At 38.2% G+C, this 13,743-nt stretch overlaps 1 protein-coding gene across 2 annotated transcripts in view; it reads left to right on the top strand.

Annotated features, from left to right (window-relative positions):
- The first annotated feature begins 10,806 nt into the window (after nucleotides 1–10,806).
- Nucleotides 10,807–13,743, top strand: part of LOC149170708 (rhodanese-like domain protein) — a 292,286-nt gene continuing 289,349 nt past the window's right edge. The window contains exon 1 of one of the 2 annotated variants that reach the window (XM_089423995.1): nucleotides 10,807–11,206. In XM_089423995.1, the coding sequence (XP_089280121.1) occupies nucleotides 11,033–11,206 (174 nt within the window). In that variant the 5' untranslated portion in view covers nucleotides 10,807–11,032. The remainder of the gene's footprint in view (nucleotides 11,207–13,743) is intronic. The other variant, XM_089423996.1, reaches the window with a different exon arrangement.

Raw genomic sequence — 13,743 nt, 5'->3', positions numbered from 1 at the left:
ACTTTTTTGAAGGAGAGGGGCATGTTAGGTCCCTATAATACTAGTGTATTCCCTTATTATTATTATCATTGTAGCCCCTTATTGTTATTGTTGTGCCCATGTTGTCCCCATATTTTTATTATTGTGCCCCATAGAAGCCCACTATTATTATTGTTGTGCCCTTACATTGTTATTTTTATGTCGACTTTGACTATATTATGACCCCCTAGGCTACTATATATAGAAAGGAGGTATTGTCATTTGTATCATCCAAGAATTGTTCATTTGTGTAATGTAAAGGAGGTTGCCCCCTTGAAGAGGCTAATTTTGAAGTCGTTGCTCTATCTTTTCTTCTATTTTGTGAGCTGGTTGCATAACATATAACTTAGCTTGTTGCAGTGTTTACAATGATCAACCTGCTGAGAAGCAAACCAACATGACAACATAAAAATATGATAACCATAATGACATGACACTCATACCGTTTATTAGAGCTTTATAACACGACTCATGGTGGTATTTACATCCATATACATATGCACACACATATACCAAAAACATCACACCAAAACATATACCAAAACATATATCAAGGACATTCGCTCAACCAGCGAATATAAAGGATATGTAGCACGCATATGATCTCCCATCTCCCATGTAGTTTCATCAGGCCTAAAGTGCTTCCACTGCACTTTAACCTGCTTGATTGCTCCGTTCCGGAGCATGAAAATTTTTCTTTGCAATATACACTAAGGTTTCAGTTGGAATTCTCCATCTCGCTCCACCTGCAATACAGACCAATCAATCACATGATCAAAATCTTTAATATATTTCCTAAGCAATGACACATGGAAAACATCATTGACTTTCATGGTTGGAGGTTGTATAAGTTGATAGGCTACTGGTCCCATCCTTTCAAGAATCTTGAAAGGTCCACAAAACTAAGGTGCCAATTTGGTTATGACCCAATCCAGAAGGATCTCTTCTTGGGCTTGATATGCAAGTACACCTGTTCCCCAACCTAAAATTCCTTAAACAACCTATTCCGATCTACATAACTTTTATGTCTGTTCTATATTGTCTTCAAATTTTTCTTTAATACGTACATTTCCTGTTCCATTAACATGTCTGGTCCAATCAACACCCTATTAATTGAATCATTTCAACTGATGGGAGTATTACAACTCCTCCCATATAATGCCTCAAGTAGAATCATCCTTAGAGATCCCCGATACCCATTATTGTAAGCGAAATCAACCAGTGGAAGATACTCTTCCTACTTTTGACGTTGATGCATCACAACATCCTCAACATATCCTCTGATATCCTATTGAACCTCTTTGTCTATCCATATATCTACAGATGATAAGTTGTATTGAAGGTCAACTTTGTCCCTAAACTTGCAAATAACTCCTTCCAAAACTTGGAAGTGAACTTAGCATCCATGTCTAGCGCAATCTTCTTCTGAACACCATGCAATCTAACGACATCTCTGATGAAGACCTGTGCTACATCACTAGCTGAATAAATAGACTTCACTAGAATGAAGTGCGCTACCTTTGTCATCTTGTCCACCACAACAATGATGGAATCATGTTGTCTAGATTTCCTCATCAAACCTCTGATGAAATCCATGGAAATGACCTCCCATTTCCACTCTGGAATCAAAATCGGTTGTAGTAGTCCACCTGGATGCTTACATTCTATCTTCACCTGCTGATAGTCCAAGCATCTAGCCACAAACTCGGCCATGTCCTTCTTCAGATTTGGCTAATAATAAAACTTCTTCACTGCTGTCAATGTCTTTTGGTATCCCGGGTGACCTGAATACGGCTTAGCATGAAATTCCCTCGATGTGATCTTCTTGAGTTCACTGTTGTCTGGCACATATGTGATGTCCCTAAATCTGATCAAGCCATTTTTTGTAAGGTGATAGTCCACATCCTGATCACCTGTACCCTATTTTAACATGTGCATAAGTTCCATGTACCTATCATCTTGCCGACCCGCCTATAATATCCGATCCTGCAAGTCTGTCCCATAAGAACTCATAGTTGTTATGAGATTCACTTGTATCCACTTGCTAGGAGCATCTGAAACCCTGTTCTCTGTACCCTTGATGTAATTGATCTCAAAATCTGAATCATTGATCATGGCCAACCATCTAGCTTGCTTGGCATTTAGATTTGGTTGATAAAACAAGTATCTCAACCCACTGTGATCACTCATCAATACAAACCTCCTGCCAGAAAGATAATGCCTCCACATTTTCAATGAATGAATGATCACTACCAACTCAAGATCATATGTCAAATAATTAAGCTCGTTCTCATTCAGTTTCTGTGATTCATAACGTACCACATGGCCTTCCTACATAAGAACTCCACCAAATCCTCTATTGCAAGCATCTATGCATACCACAAACTCCTTGTTCGATCTGCAATCTTTAGCACTGGAGCATTTGTCAACAATTGCTTTAACTACTCAAAACTTGTTGCACATTCCTCTTTCCATTCAAATTTCTTACCTTACCTCTACAATGACATAATAGGATATGCAATCTAAGAGAAGTTCTTGATGAACCTCCTATTGTAACCCGCTAGCCCCATAAATGATCTTACCTCTTCCACATTTCTAGGAGTTGCCCACTCCATGATAGCCCTTATCTTCTCTAGATCCACCGCTATGCCTTCCTTGGAGACCACATGCCCCATGTAATGTACCTATGTCTGAAAGAAACTTCATTGGCTAATCTTAACATACAATTGATTCTCTCTCATCAATCTCATCATTGCTGCTAAATTCTCGACATGTTTTTCCTCATTTTTAGAATATATAAAGATGTCATCAACGAATACAATAACAAACTTGTCCATATAAGGACACAACGCACTGTTCATCAAGCACATACATGTAGCTAGAACATTAGTCAAACCAAATGGAACTATAAAAAACTCATATTGCCCATACCTAGCTCAAAAAGTTGTCTTGTATATGTCCTCGTATTTAATGCATACCTAATGATATCTGGATCTCAAATCAATCTTTGAGAACATCGTTTCTCCCTTCAACTAATCAAACAAGTCATCAATCCTCGGCGACAGGTACCTCTTCTTAATGGCCACCTTGTTCAACTACTTGTAATCAATGCATAACCTAAAATTACCATCCTTATTCTTCACAAACAATACCATGCACCCCAAGGTGATACACTTGGCCTAATGTATCCCTTGTCAATCATTTCCTTCAACTGCAACTTCAATTCTACTAACTATAGTGTGCTCATCCTGTAAGGTTCCTCTGATGTTGGTGTTGCCCCTGGTACCAACTCAACAGAAAAGTCTACTTCCCTGTGAGACAAAAACTCTGAAATATTTGTTGGAAACACATCCTGAAACTATTGCAAGATCGAGTACCTGCTCAATACCTCTGCATCCTCAACATTCTTAGCTTTGTTACTAGAAATATGCACTGCAAATAACACACACCCTTTCTTGTGATTGCGCTTTGCCTGCATAGATGTAACCATTATAATTGATGTTGCCTTCTTCTTACCCTGTAAGATTCTCTGTTCTCCATTATCATCCAAGCACTCAATGGCTTTGTCATAACAATCCACTTTGGTCCAATGTAGATATAGCCAGTCCATACCCAATAAGATACTATATGATCCCAATGACAATACATTCAAGTATCCTGATGTAGGCATAACATTCAACTCGAATGCACAAACTCTTACCCAATGATATACTCTCTTCTTTGTACCTTTAGCCAACTGCACTAACCAGAATTCTGCATGCACTTCTTTAATCAAACCACAGTTATCCACCAGGTCAGGACTAAAATAACTACAATTACATACAGGTTCAATCAAAATGGAAACAACTTGATCACAAAGCTTACCATCCATCTCCATAACAGTTGCCTGGTGCTCTGCCTGCTTTTTATCTAGTGTTGCATAGATACGAGGAATGCTCTGCCCAACATCCCCAACAGTCTGCACCTCTTATGCATTGTAGATTTGATGCCTACCACCCTAATTCTGTGGACAATCTCTCTTAAGATCTTACCACACGTCCAACACTCCAACCGTACTGTACCATCTATTATGTTGATGTGACCCATGTCCCAGTCTAGCTGCATTGAACTTCTTGTATGGTGCAATATTTGCTTTCTCTTATGTATTTTAAGGCCTTATTATTTTCAGCTGCCATTTACCTTTACCTTTATATTTCCCTTTCCATCCTTGTTGAGATTCATTCCTACGCTTTGACTGTTCATAACAATGCTTCAATTTCCCAATAACTTCCTCAAGTGATTGAGGCTCATCATACTCAATTCAATCTCTAAAAGCTAATGGCAATCCACTAACAAATCTCTAAAATTTAGTTGTCTCATCCTTAGGATACAATAGATACCTTAATAGCTCTAGGAAATTAGTCGTATACTCCTCATCTGTCATCAATCCCATCTTTAGCTCATAAAATTCTTTGGCCTTACTGTCGTGATACCTTTTTTACAAGTACTTCTTCCAAAAAACTCTTTCGAATTCATGCCAACTCAACTCCTCTGTCTTGATTTCTCTAACCTGCTTCACATCTTCCCACCATACGTCTGCTTTCCCTTTGAGGCTGAAGATAACTATTATGACCTTCATATTCAATGTGTACTTGTGCAACTCAAAGAATTTATTCATCCCAAGTGACCAAGCCTTTGCATCCTCCGACTTCTTCAAATCTCCATCAAAAGTAGGTGGCTTAGCTTTCTTATACCCATCTAGAAAATATCCCTTGTCACTCCTCCTGTAAGGATGATAACAATGACAATCATAGTGTTTGTTGAAACCATAACTAGAATAATACATGTGTGTGTCACCTCTCCTTTTTGGAGTGTCCAAGAACGTGCCATCTCTAACTGTGTCATCCCTGTCCAACCTCTGTTGACCATGATATCTACTGCCATAGGCCCCATCAGTTCTACCCTCCTGCTCCTGCCAGATCCAAAGTGGTCCCTGTCTCTACAATTCTGACAAACTCTGAAGGATTATTGCATTGACTTCTGCTTGCTTCTCCTGTGCCTGCATGATTAAGTCATTATCTACTTTGCAACTTCTTAATTGTTCCTTCAAGCTTCTCAAAGTGTCTGCTAAGTCAAAAGAGTGCCCAACACCCCGCTACTCATCTGATCCATAGGGAGAGTCTTGTGAACTGTAGCCTACCATCTTGCTAGTCATCTTGATGTCTTTCTTGCTAAACATACCATGTCATCTAAACCAAAATATAAACATAATCAACATACCTCAGTGTAGCTCAGGGAGGATATCTCGTTTGCAAGATCAACGAGATTAACAAAATACATGTATAAACATAATCATAACAACATATAGATATGACCCTAACCAGAGTCCAGTCATTAATGCATGACCCTATCAACCACACATCATGACCTCATGCATGACAACTACAACCATGTCAATGTATGCATAATCAACATACGTTCAACCTGCATGCACACACAATACATACAAACACTGCCATGTGTAATCAATGCATAACTGACCTATACTCATGATCAAAAAATCCAAAAACACACCATCAACTTCCACATGGCGAGACGAATGTAACCATGACCAACACCATGCATATGCAACAAGTGCATAGACCACAAGTATAAGGAACACATATGCAACTAACATGAATGCATGGCCAACACACCGCCCATCCAGTCCAAAGGGGTGAACCATGCTCTCATACCACTCTGTAAGACCCTCCTCCCACATTTACCCAAGTTAACCGGTCCGTTGGGGTAAACATGTGATGAGAGGCTACTACAATCTGATTCAACTCCCCAAGTACAGTTGAGGAAGTGGAATAAACACAACACAACTAATCTGACCTTCTACGGATGTCACAAAACCTACAAGAGCCAACCAACCCTTCTAGGTGATCAACCCCTGGTACAACTTGACACTTCACTACCCTAGGGCCTCAGTCACTCCCATGACATGGAAATGCATGTGACTGGGGCCCTCTTGTCATTCTCACAGCATGGGCATGCAAGTGACTAGGGTATTTTTCAGCTAGTTCTGAGCTTGTGAACCTGGATTCTGTGCCATTTTTTAGGACCAGGACTCATACCACTGCCTAGAACTCCATGAAACCTTCAAGAATAAAAAGTAATATCGAGACAATGATACAAATGCAAATACTTGACTGGACCCCTACTAGCCATGACATGCATTTCATTAAATATATCATAAAGATGAAATCTACAGGTCATAACAACATATCTGAGAAAGGGTCTCATACTTATATGAGAATCGCTAAGAAGCATTGATGCCTTCTCACATTAGCTGCATTATTATCTATTAGGTCATATATTCGTTGTTCATTTATTTACAAATCCAAACATGACGAGAGCCATACATCATCATTGTCATAAAACATACTCATAACCAACATATAAACAACAAAAGTAATAAGGATACATCATCCATAAATGCCACATATGAAGTAGTACATTTGCTCATAAAATACCAAGGAAATGAAATCTTATTAATGAATGCAAAAGCCAACCGGGTATGGAACTTCCACGAACCACCCGACCATAGATTAGTTGAACCAAATCTTTTTTTCAGCCAATCACCCCCATGCCATGTTCCAAGCATGAATGTGGGACTCATAACGAAAACTCAACTAGGTATTCCCGAGGCTACACCACCTCACCCTCATCAATAGAACAAGGCTTTACTGCAATCCTCACCGGATCACTAAGCCAAAACAAGCATGGATGCCACAAGATTTCTCCACTTACACCATGAAGAATTTTCTTGTCTCCCAGTCTCTAGGCTTTACTGTATATCCCACCATTCACCATTTGAGGATTCCTAGGTATAATCGAGACACAGTCTATGAGCTTTACCACAATCCACACCAGATCACTAGAGCTTAACCGAGACTCCACCCTCTAGTCTTTATCGTATATCGTATCTTAGGATTCCTAGGCGTGATGGAGAGCACCCACTTTAGGCTTTACCATATATCCCGCCATTCATCAATCGAGGATTCCTAGACCCATTGAGGCAGCAAAATTAGTCTTTAGTGCAACCCACAATATGGTTCATGGGTCACCAGGTTGTGGCTTTACCGCAATCCATAGTCTGGTTCAGGGATCACTAGGCCATGTGTTCTTCCTTTCAAAGATCCACCTCATTGAGCTTCAAATCCATTTGGCAATCAAGCTCAACCAAAAACATGAGAACCCACCACACCATGGCTATCCAGAAATGTCAAGGCAAGGCTGAAGAACACTATGACACTTGGAAAAACCCATGCCCATGAAATCCAAATAACTAAGAACACACATGCATAACCATGCATGCCAAAACTAGCAAGGAAAATCATACATGCAAATCAATACTTGCAAATAATCCCGCTATAGCTACTTGATCCTACTCTTCTTTGCTTGATCTTTGCTTCCCTTTGCCTTCTTTGCGCTTCTTGATCCAATGCTAGAGTGCTCTAAGAAAACTCTAAGTGTCTAAGAGTGTGAGAGAGAGAGAATAGAGAGAGCTCTAAAACTGAACTGACAAAAGGTACCAACAGATCCTCATAAGCCTTTTGATCAACGAGGCCTCTATTTTTTCATCTTTCCATTATTTTCCTCCTCACATGCAACCTATGACATTTTACATTCATTTTCTCCTATTTTCTATTATTTTCATAAATAAATTGCGAAAAATGCCATTTTTCCTTTCCAAAGCCTTTGCCATTGCCTTTGCCAATTTCCTTAGCCATAATAAACCAAACGAACACCTACACTAGGATGTCTTTCCCACCATTTAGCTTGGAATACCTGTCCCATGACCTTGGTCTTATATTTGCCTTTATCAACTTTTACACGAAATTTTGACCAAGGTTGTTACAGATAGGAAAACAACACAAGAACATGGGCAAAGGTGGGTGCTAATCCTTCTTCTTTCAATGTACCAAATTTACTACCATAGGCAACATAGAAAAGTTTTTCCACCCTTAACGCCAGTTTATTGTCTTAAATACGGGAACCACGAAATATATTATTGCTACCACCACTAACACCATTAACACCATGGCTAAAACAACTTACAAAATCAACCATCATAATGAGTCAAAGGTTAGGATGCCCATGAGGTCTTGTTGTTCCTAAAAGGCTTTTGGGTGGTGGAAGGAGCCATCTTTTCCTCTCCTACATCTTGAGGAATACTTTGATCATTCAACAAACAATTATCTATCATATCTCCATATTTTAAGGAGCGATGGAGTAATTTTGTCTCTGCTCCTTATTTGGGTGCCCTCAATATTATTTGGTAGAGGAAAAAAGGTCTTTGATTCATATTGCTTGATTATATTTGTGAGCAATGGGGCTTTCAACAAGCAACATGGAAAATTGTATCAAGACCATGTTAGAGGTAGGTGATTACACCATCTACATGGGCATTGATAAGTTCAAAAATGAAGAACTCATCATATATGGTATTCTTGAGGATATTTGGTATGTTCGTATAGATCCAAAAGTTGATTTAGAACCAGTAGCACCCTTTCCTATTCCAAGTGCAAATTGATATCTGTATGAAGATGTAAAACCAATTTAATTTTATATTGAAGTTCATATGTAGCCATCTTAACCAACATCTTCACTAGTCCCAACTTCCTTATCACCACCCTCACTAGTAGCAACAACGTTAATGGGAGTAGTATTCGAGCAAGCAACAGGTAAGATAGCAGCAAAGGCAGAGGCAACTATAAATGCATTGGTTTCATACCCAATGGAATCAACATAAAGGAAGGAAATTTATTTGCCAACACTGGAGGCATAGGTGGAAGCAAATGTTTAAAAGGCATATGCATGGTCTTCTTCCTCATCAATAGACACAAAGTAAGCCTACCCTACATTTGAGCTAGCGCCCATTGATACTATCGATCTTGTTGACGTTACAAAGGAAGAGGCAATGGTTTCATCTACTTACTAGTGAAAGCACCACCAATTGAAAAGCCACCACCACCTTGTCCAAAATCCATTTTTGTGAGAGAACTAGCAATAGAGTTGGAAGTAGAGACAACATATGCAAAGATAGATTGAAACCCTATAGCACCCCTTCTAGCTTCAAAGCTATTGTATTTGATAGAGTTGACTCAACAACATAAGGATCAAGTGAAGTTGATCCACCCTCGATGAAGGATAAGACAAGAGGATTTGGAGGCATAGAGGATTGATAAGTCTCATGGACCTTTTAACTTCTTTCTTCCTTAATTGCCTTGTGATAAAATAGGGCTTTAAAGAAGAAGCATGAAGTTTCCTCAGCCAAATAGAGAAAAATACTAGTAAATAGAATGAGAAGGAAACTAAATAATAGATGATGCTTACTATTTCTTATCTATCTATTTGCTTGCTTGCATGCCTATCTGCCTTCCCTTTTGGTTGTTTGCTTCGTATTTCCATTACATATTCAAGGGAAATCATAATTCTTTAGCGAGATAAGCACTTCTTCGAAGTTATCGGTTTTGTATTGAAGAAGCCTTCAAAGATAAGTTGAATGTCTTACTTCATCATCATGCAAACAACAATCTACTTCTTGGGTTCTTTATTTTCCAGTGACTTGTTAAGTACTTCTTTCATGCTTATGAACAAGCGGTGGAAAGCGATCGAGCGAGCGATGAAGTGGTGAAGCAGTTAGTTAGCCTAAAAGAGTAAACTTATTTGTTTGTCTAATTTTGGTTAACCCAAACTTTGCAATGGAAAATATTACATTACGCCAATTTTCTATTATTTCTTATACCAATGTAAACACATATGTTTGTGAAACTTTGGTTTACCCAAACTTTGCAACAAAAATATAACATTGGGAAACATAAAATCTGAAAGATCCCAAATTTCATTTCCAATAATAACTAAAATAATAAATTTTAGTTACTATAAAATAAATTATAATTTTATTTTAAATAATTATAAAATATTTGTGAATAAGGAAAAAAATATTCTAATTCACACAACCTAAACTAATTTTATTAAATAACTATAAAAAAAGTTAAAATTTAGTAAATTTAAATGATCTCAAGACTTACCAATTCCAAAAAAAAAAAAAAATTCACACTTAACGTCTCCACCCAAAGCCATAAGTCATTATGCATTTTAAACAGACCCATAAGTCACTATGTTTTATGATTATCCATAAGTCATTATAATTTTTGAACGTACCTATAAGTCACTATGTTTTATGATTATTCATAAGTCATTATGTTTTTTATTTTATTTTTATTGTTAAACAAATCTAGAAGTCATTGGACTAATATAGGGCTGGTGAATCCGGAAGTATTTTTTATTTTTTATTTTTGAACATATCTATAAGTTACTAACTCTTTGGACTAATAGAGGGTTAGCCATAGCAGTTTTGTTAATTTTGTTAATTTCATTTGAACTGCGGTTTTGTTGGTTTCACCCCGCTAAACTTGTTATTAAATTACATATCACTATGTTTTTTTTTTTTTATACCACATGGTGAATTGGTAACTGCCTGGCCTAATCTAGGGGAGACCCAGGATCAAACCTTAACGCTGCCACTATAACACCAAAAGCATAACCAACCACCTGCAAATCAGTTATACTAAGTTCCTATGATTTTAGCAAGAGCAGACTCAACGGGAAATGGGAATCCGCCCCTCTAACCGCCACCACAGCAGGTCAATGTACTCAATGAGATTTGAACTCGGACTTTACCGTCAAACAACACATCACTATGTTAAACGTACGCTTCTCGGGAAAAATTAGAACTTTAACCTGGAAAATCATGACCCACCGAGAGACCCTCCGATGTAATTCGAGATCTAAAACCTTGCCTACTCTTATTTTCTACTCTTATTTTACCCGTCAAGTTTAGCTAAGAGTACGGTCAGTGATAAAATCAGAGAATAATCTGCGCTTATTTCTCATTTTCTCAGCTGCACATCAGTACTGAATCGCCACTCAACTGCCGACAGTTCAGAAAATTGCCATAGTAGTTATCCAAATCAAGTCATTCATGGAGGAAGAGGATGCTCGGAACGAGCTAGTCGAAGGTCACGGGGTGTTACTATACTATAAGTATGTAAACATTCCAGATACTGACGCCCTCGTCGATTGGTTTCAAAATAACTGCACTTTTCTGGGCCTTCTTGGCCGGGTCCGTGTGGCTCCTGAAGGCATCAATGTCACTGTAAGTATCTCATTACTTCTGTATCTTTACATTTTTTTCCCTGAAAGTTTGCTTTGACGACTGCATATTTTACTCTACAGGCAACTTGATTTATGCAAGAGCATATGTGACCTTACTAGCCCTAACCGTCGATTCGTTTCCAATTTGGTTCAATATGTGGCAATAGCCACACAATGCAATAATTCATGCCCTAACCGTCGATTCATTTCCAATTTGGTTCAATATGTGGCAGTAGCCCCACAATGCAATAATTCATGAGATAGATAGATAGACAGATAGGTAGCTTTTATTATAATAAACAATATTTATGGTTCAAATTAACAGAGAATGAGAACCACATGGAATTGCAGCATACTATTTTGCACCTCGTCTCAAAAACTTACAAAAATAAGGGGTTAGATAGCAAAGACCCATATGCAGCTTTAAAGCAAGATATTGCTGTATATTCTCAGCAGGGAGAAGTTATTTTAGTGGGAGATTTCAATGCTAGAACAACAAATCAAAAAGCTAGTTTTTTGTTGTTGCAAAGAAGATCACCATCCTATTTGGCTCATTGAAGAGGAAAATCCCCAATGGTTGAGATGTTAAGAAGATGACAAAGTTAACAATCATTTTGGAGAGGAGTTGCTCACGTTGTGTGGTGCTTTCAACTTAATTATCTGCAATGGTCTAGATAAATGGAAAAGGCCTAGGAAGTTCACTTGCAACACATACAATGGGGCAAGTGTTGTTGACTACATTATTTGTTCACAAAGCTTGATAAAAAGGATAGATGAAGTTAAGATTAGAGAGCATATGTGGGACTTAAAATCAGACCATAACCCAATTTATATAAAGTTATCTTGGTTAGAAGAAAGACAACATAGGAAGAAAACTCAATGTTCTCGACAATCGATATGAAGGGACAAAATTCTTCTAACACAGGAAAATTGTACTATCTTCAAAACAATGTTGTAGAGATCAATTCAGAAGCAAAAGAGTGGTTCCCAAAGCCTCCATAGTCATGTGTTAACAAATATAATTCAGAGTGCACTTGAGAAGTGCGAAAGAGCAAAAAATAGGAAATTTGAATCAAATTGTTTTCCTGTAAATGCATGGTTTGATGACGAATGCAAAATGGCAAGAAAAACCTTGAAAAATGTAGACGAGGAGAAGATGAATGTAAAGTTATATAAACAGATTTTTTCATGCAAACAAGGCGAGAAGAGTTAATATATCTAGACAAGAATCACCCAAAGCGTTTTTGGCATGAACTTCAACCAAGGAAGAAGCAAATTGAAAATAATATTACAACCAATCAATGGCAAGACAACTCTATGAGGAAAAAAAGGGAGGAGCCTCCTCTCAGGATCAACACAACTACGAAGCTTTTCACATTACAGGATGTTAATTTTAGGCAACAATGGTATGTTCTATGCTTTAGAGCAATTTTACTCAATTTCTTTATTAGACCAATATCAATGTTCAAATTAACAATCACATCAACATGATAGTAAAATGCAGATAGAACATAAACATGCACAGTATAAGACAGGCCAAGACAAGAGGACACAAGATGTGGCATCAGTGAGGGACAAACCCCAATGTGGGGAAACCCTTGATCAAATCTTCTTTTAGTCTTCAATAGTTCAACAGAGGGAGATAGTACAATTTACAAATCTAATAATTTATAATAGCAGCAAAAGAGCCCTAACCAGAGAAGTCAACATTGGTCATCAGGGGAGATTTGACCCTCAGCAAATTGGTCAACTTCAATTAACTTCGGCCTCCAAACAACAAAATAAAACAACCCTCAAAACAATGAAATTCAGCCCAGTCAAAGTCTGGTCAAACATCCCACTTGCGGTCAACCCTAGCTACAGTCAACGTTTAGCCTCGATTTCTATGCCCAGAAATGTGACTTGCCCAAATAGAGATAGCCCTCACAAAACGCAGTTAAAGGAGGTCAACGCATGCTGGTCAACGCTTGGTCAAACTGCCTAGAAATTCGGTCTCCTGAAATTTCAGACGTGTGGAGAGAGAGAGGCCCAGAAATCCGTACACAATTAATGAGGGGAGAGAGAGAAGGTGAAGATGAGCGTGTCCAAATGAGGCTAAGTCACCTTCTATTTAAATGCATTGTTGAGGATGAATAGACGTGACTGTTGGGCTTCTGAGCCTACATAAGTCTGTTGGCCGACCTTGACAATTTGACCATAATCAAAATAAATTCACAACTTCATTTGTACATGTCAGAATCAGATGATCTTTAGATCAATCCTACACCTCTCGGAGAGAGGAATCTAAGAAAAATATCAACTATCATAAATAAGATGACCCATGTGGAGTTTGGCCCTAGTTGCCAATTTTGACACTCCCTTTCAACTAGGGAGAACTCCATTTGCTAATCCATCTTCCAATTTGTACTATCTCTGCCATTAATGCATTGCTTAACTATGAAGAAGAAAAAGTGATCGAGAATGTATCATACCATTCTCTATTGACCCGAAGTCAGTCCCAATCAAAGGAGAGTGTGTCATACCACCCTTACTGACCCG

This window comes from Pinus tabuliformis, chromosome 4_2, assembly GCF_031772625.1.
Source record: "Pinus tabuliformis cultivar Carrire ecotype Pingquan chromosome 4_2, CPIR1, whole genome shotgun sequence".
Taxonomy (NCBI): domain Eukaryota; kingdom Viridiplantae; phylum Streptophyta; class Pinopsida; order Pinales; family Pinaceae; genus Pinus; species Pinus tabuliformis.
The sequence above is the reverse complement of the archived record's forward strand: the minus strand, read 5'-3'. Positions and strand labels throughout refer to the sequence as shown.